General features: G+C 24.8%; 1 protein-coding gene across 1 annotated transcript; it reads left to right on the forward strand.

The window, feature by feature from the left end:
• Nucleotides 1-5,208: 5,208 nt before the first annotated feature.
• LOC124918257 (agamous-like MADS-box protein AGL62) lies at nucleotides 5,209-5,760 on the forward strand. Its single transcript, XM_047458459.1, has one exon. It carries the CDS (start codon nucleotides 5,209-5,211, stop codon nucleotides 5,758-5,760), a length of 552 nt encoding a protein of 183 aa, XP_047314415.1.
• The last annotated feature ends 1,164 nt before the right edge of the window (nucleotides 5,761-6,924 follow it).

Consider the following 6,924-nt stretch of genomic DNA (forward strand, 5'->3'; position numbering starts at 1 on the left):
GTGGGTGGGGTTTAAGTTTTCCAACCTTCTATCGATAGCCCTTGAATGTTCGTGAGAGTGAACAACTTACCTTTCAGATTAATTTAACATAATATATATGTTATGTATATGGGCTTGGGACCTAGCCCAAATATACTCATTTACTATTCAGCTCATCAACGAAATAGTAAATGGTATTTTTATTTCTACACAAATTTATCCCCACATTTATTATAAATGTTTAAATAAGTCCAAAACATTTATACTTAAATAGATCAAGTTATTTGTGATTTAGTATTTATATGATAATATTTAGGTTGCGTTTGTTATATAGTATTAGTTATATATGTATTAATTGTAAGGGTTATAAATTGTAAAAGGGTATTAAGAGATATAAGTTATATATATTATTTGTATTTGGTTGAAAGTATAAGAGGTTATATAAATTATATAGATTTTATAATTTTGTGTTTGGTTGGTAGTATAAAATATTGTATAAAATGTAAAGACATTTTTGCCCTTTATATTTATATAAATTTAATTTAATTGTTAAATTAATATTTACTTAATTTCTTTTTATTATTTTTCTCTATTCATGTATTTTTTTTTTTTATCATTGCGTTATGTTGTTATAAAATGATGTTAATAAAAATTTGTGAACACATTTTATTTTATATTACAAAATAATGTTAACAAAAATTTGTGAACACATTTTGTGTTAGGTTATAAATGATGTTAACAAATGTTAGTTCTTTGTTCACATCAAATATTGAAACTTTGTTTTTCACCTATATTCTTTTATTTATTGTTAACGAGGAAATTTTTAAACTCTTTAGATCTCATTTAAGAAATAAGTTTTCTTCCACTATATTAAATCATGAATATAGTAATAAATAAATTTATGTACATTTTTTAAGAATATATCTAGTTGATAAAAAAAATGATTGACAACCCAGCTCTTCACACTACTCACCTAATTAATAAGATTGTCACAATTATATCAGAGAATATATTAAATTAAAATAAGTAGATATCTAAAGAAACTTAATTAGATAAATCTTGTTACATAACAAATGACACAAACTAATATCTTCATAAATTGAGTGAGTTACTGCTTTATAAATAAGAAACTAAAAAATAATATTATAGAACATAATATTAATAGATAAATTTTTTACATAATAATAAAAATTGATAGTATTAAACAAAATATATTTTTTTAATATTTAAAAGATCTAAATTATAGCAACAAAATACTTTGTAAATATGGCTTTCAAATGAAAAAATATATAATAAAAGTTTAAGGATAAATATGGAATTATTGTTTTTATCCTGAGTTGTAACTGGTCTGACTAGGTACAAATTTGTACCTAGTTTGATGTATAAATTATATAACCTTTAATACTGTTTATATAAAATATTTTAACCAAACATTTAATAATTTACTGTTAGGATTATTATCTTATATCTACATGATAGTACTGTCTAACAAACACGGTCTTAATACATAATTACGACATAAAATATGTATCTAAATATTGAAAATAATTCTAACATAGATTGCGTTATTAATACTTCGTTAACCAAAGATTTGGAAAACATAAGTAGCAAGGACTGTTTGAAGAACCTAAACTAACTGAGCTTGAGTTTTGCAATATTGTGTGATAGAGTTAGTTTTGAGTTTTTTCAAGCAAAATGAAAGGGCCTACATGAGTTTGTTCATTAGATATATGTTGACATACTCAAAATTCATCTTAGTGTAGAGTAATAATTAACTATATTTTAATTTGTGGATTACTTTTTGAGAAGATATTGAGTTTTTCAATAAAAAAAAAGCAAAATGTGAGAATCCAAAATTTGAAAATTAAGACGAGGATGATTGAAATAGGGTTGTTTCCTAGGGTGAGTGGAGATAAACATCTGCCTAAGGCCTCTCACATTCCCGGACCCCTAAATAAATTACTCTTTAAAATATTTGAACCCTAACCTTAACAATCTTACTATAATATTAGCTAACTAGAATAAATTATTTTTGCTAATCTAAGTACAAAACTATTATATATTATTATATATTTTTAGAATAATATACAAATTAAATAAAAAAAATTAAGTGTTTCGGCAATAGCACCCAAAACTTGAGACTGGCCTTGATTGAAATGTTAAGGATAATCAATGGTCTAGAATGTGTAAAAATTATGAATTTAATCAACTTTGTAAGGAGTATGGAATTGTGAGCCAATTATTTGTTAAACATACACCACAACAAAAATGAAGTGGAAGAAAGGATGGATAGGCACTACTAGAAAATGTCATATGTATGCTTTTGGGGGAAACGTGTAAAAACTCTTTTTTTTTTTTTTTATGTCCAGTTTATAAAATTTAAAAATCTAAAAAATTAACTAATTTAAAAATATTTTAAAAGGCTAATTTGATGTGATATTTAATTTGAAACAGAAGTAGTATTAATATCTAGTATCAATAAGATAATAAATATTAAATTACGGGAAAAATTAAATAAAACTTAGTTTTTAAAATAAATAATATAAGAAAATTTAGTAATAATAAATAGAATACATAGTTTCAAAAATATTATTTGAAAAATAACAAAAAAACAAAAAAATTACTATTTTTAATCCCGTTCCTTAACCTAGCTAATACAATCTAAGGTGTTTATAAATAAGAAAATATATATCGTAGCCGCCGAAAGAGTTTTCGACCAAAAACATAAATATTCGCGTGTCCTATCTTCATCTAGTGAGGTAGTATGTTTTCATTTGTTCTTCCTTAGAGTTGATATAATTTTGATATAACCCTTAGATTGTTAAATTCATTAATTGGGGTTGTCATTTATTCGGTCTCTTGTCTTCCATGATGTATCGATGATTGTTGAGGGAAATTGTTGGTGACTAGTAGATCTTGGATCAAGCTTCGAATTTATGAAAGATCGATTTATGTCCAATCCAGCTAGAGTTATTTTCTATTCTTATTTTTTATTTCGATCTAAGTGTTGTTGCGATTCTTCTCTTTTAAACAATGCTATTAGAAAACTAATGTGTTTAGGATATGAGATTGATAAGTTTAATCTTCCGTTATAAAAAAATAATTCATTGGGGCTTTTCTTAAAATTTAACATATCACTATGTAACTCTCTTACTAGGTCATTTTCCCTTATCAAATGGTTTGAATGGGGCTTCATTTTTATACCCATATAATACAATAAATATGATATTTTATTCTCTTACCATTTATTTTTGTTTATATCTCAACTAATACCAAGCTCTATATTTCATTGTCACACTTGATTTTGATTTAACAATCCTTGATTCTTTCATTTACTTATTTCACATAATATTTGCATAAAGTGTTTATACTATTATTTAAGTTTCTTATCTTATCAATCGATTTTTCATTGAAATAATCTTAATTCATTATACATAATTTTTCTCACTCAAGTACATGATAATACATTATTCAATTGTCTCTTGAATGCATTACCAACAACTTCGTGTCAGTAAATAAAAATACATTATAAATAAATATTTAATTAATAATATTAACTCACTATTATTTTATCTATACAAAGGAATGTCAACAAAACTTAAGTTAGCAAGTGATCTCCCATTTAAAAAAATACATAGTATATATATATTTAATAGTTTATCACATTGAACACATTTTTTTTATACTTTTTCACCTTAAACATCTAGACACAGATATCTTAATAATTGTTATGTTTTAAAACATTATAATTTTCTCTCAATCATACAAAACTGATAGCATGGTTTTTTATAATTAAAGAAAAATATTTTAATTGGAGAATCTAAGAATTGGAATTCTAATTTATCCCAATTATTCGATTGAATTGTTGTGGTAAGATTTTGTTTTAGAGTTACCTCGTGTTATGACTACCCAGTATAGAAGAGAACAAAACATATTTGTCGCTTGAGAAATCGAACCCGAGGAAATCGAACCAAGGTGTACAATTATCAAACTAACTAACCACTAAATAACTTAAACAAAACTATGATACAAATACAAACATTTAATAGTTAATAATTTTTTCTTGTGAATTGACTTAGGCCGACTATTGTTTCTATATAAACTCCTCCTTAGAGGGGTTATATTTAAAGATGTCGTTACTATATTCAATTTTACTGTTCGTTAAGAATAATATATGCCTAAATACAGTTTTAAATAATTGACTTCAAAGTTTTGATATAGTTGTAATAATAATTTGGTCTTTCTTGTATATTTAAAGTACTTAACAGTAAAATTTAATTACTTTCTTTTTTTCATTCTAAAACAACATATTTACCATATATATCTATATATATAACTTTTATTTACATAAATTATATATTAATCATCACATTTACCTTATTCAATATCTAAGGCTATTATTATTATTATTGATTATGTTAATTAGTGATAAATTAAAAAAATAATATTATATTATTATTACATTTCCTTAGATTGAAAACGGTAAAGTTTTATTAAATGTGCAAATTTATCACATTATAATAATATTATATTTTTATTATATTTCCTTGTATTTAATATGCATGGTAATATTCTTTTTATAGAAAATGTAAAAAATAAAAATAAGATTAATGAAATAAGTTATATTTACAAAATAGGATTTAGTGATATTCTATTTCATAAAATGAAAATATTTTTATAAGTTTAATTTATTTCTTAATTCATTCTAACAACAAACGTATTTAGTACTATAGTCTATATATATACTGTAACTATTATTTACATAATTCTATATTAATTCTTATAATTTATCACATTTACCTTAATCAATCTAAGTATATTAGTGTTATATTTTTATTGATTATTCTAATTAGTGATAAATTCTAAACTAATATTATATTATTATTACATTTCATTTGATTGAAAATGGTAATATTTTTGATTAAATATGCTAATTTATCACATTATAATAATATTATATTTCCTTAGATTTAATATGCATGGTAATATATTTTTTTTATAGAAAATGTGAAAAATAAAAATAAGATTAATTAAATAAAAGTTATATTTACAAAATAGGATTTAGTGATATTCTATTTCATGCTTAAACAATTTTGTATTTTTTTTAATTCTCACATCTTTAAAATTATAAATATGTTCATTACCTATGCATATGACACATAAAACAATTATAAAAAAATCTCTTCTTTAGAAAGCATTACATTATTCACATTACATTATTCACTAGTCATGGGAAATTCCAACACCAAGAAACAAACCAAAGGTCGCAAAAAAATAAATATGACAAAACGACGCGAGAAGCAAAATGACTTGATGACAACTTTTTCCAAACGCCGGAGTGGAATTTACAAATCAGCAAGTGAGCTCAACATGTTAACCGGCGGCGATTTTGTCTTGTGTGTAACCTCTCCTACTGGTAATTTGTTTCACCTCTCCTCTCCAAATTTGGAATCGGTGGCCAGCAAACTTTTACATAATCAAGAGCCGTCATCCGACTCCGCAACACAAATTTTGGAGGCATCCACTAGAAATGTTGTGAAAGAGCTAGCTGACCAACTTACAAAGGTGATGAATTTAAGGGAAGAAGAAGAGGCTAGGGAAGAGACATTAGTCACAAATGCTATGAACCGAGAAGGATTGAGATCAATTGTAGAAGCTCCTGTTACATATCTCACAGATGAGAATGCTGAAATGTTAAAGGCTTGGCTGCTCAACATTCATAATAGATTCAATGAAAGAATCCAACAGCTAAAACAAGCTCGTGAGAATGCAAGAGACTGAGATTTATTAATTTGTTATCAGGACATAAACAAAATCAAGTCTTTTAATGTGCTGCACTCTTTTATGAATAGTTAATCAGCTTACAGTTTAGATCGAATCTTCTACTTTTGATTGTATTCACTCATTCTGTTTTGTTATGTTTCGTAGTCTTGCGACTCTTATTCATGGGAAGATATTGTGTTAGGTAAATCAGGTGGAGAATAAATTTCAGAACTAGCATGACACACTACCGTCATGGTTCCCCCGCTAAAACTCAAAGCGCTTTCAGATAAAATCGAACTCGTGAGTTTTTGATTTCTTAAACTGATTTTTTACCACTAAGTTACCTTGTTGGTTGTATACATTTCATTTTGTTTGAGACATAATGGAGAAGAAATTGGTAAAAGTTAGATAAAGTGTCTAGTGAAATCAATGCAGTGATTTTTTTTAAAAATAATTTAGATCTAGATCCTTCTTAGTTATTCGATTTGGTTGACTTTTGGTTCAGACCAATTCAGATTGGTTTTGCTTACAACCCTAGATGGCCAAAAGCTGAAAATATTTAAAAAAATATATTATTAGATGTAAAATCATAGATCTGATAACTGATTCTATATAGTTTTAATGAATAGTGAAAAAACTATATTGTTCATGCTAAATAATAATTAATCTAATATCTTATTATGTGAAAATGTCAAACAATGAAGTAATTTTTCTGTAAGGTTTTAATTAGCCTCTTGCCTTTAGGAAGAACATCATTTTGACCGTTTCTATAGAAGATTGTCATTTTTTTTCTTTTGTCAAAGAATAAAATAATTGAAAGATTAATTTTCAGCATCCATGGACATGGATTTGAATTTGTTAAACTAAGATTCAAAATAGATAATACTTTAAATATGTTTTTAAAATAAATGTTCTTGATTCATATAAACTAGATAATATAAATTGTGTATTATAAATGTTTTATTACTTCAAAGTTCCCATTTTAACTGTATTACTAGTTAATTTTACATTTTTTAGTTTTTGAATTTTTTTCATACTTAGATTTGCAAATATTTAGAATTTTAAGAATCGAGTTTCTAATCCAATCAAAAGAATAAATGTAAAGTAAAAAAAAAATTCAACCAAAATGAGTTTACAAATATATTTTTGAACATTGAATTCAAAATCTCTCTATATTTTAAA

Source organism: Impatiens glandulifera, unplaced genomic scaffold (assembly GCF_907164915.1).
Source record: "Impatiens glandulifera unplaced genomic scaffold, dImpGla2.1, whole genome shotgun sequence".
Lineage (NCBI taxonomy): Eukaryota > Viridiplantae > Streptophyta > Magnoliopsida > Ericales > Balsaminaceae > Impatiens > Impatiens glandulifera.

Excerpts from the sequence above, each read along its gene's own strand:
- LOC124918257 (XM_047458459.1), top strand. The coding sequence starts at position 5,209 with ATGGGAAATTCCAACACCAAGAAACAAACCAAAGGTCGCAAAAAAATA.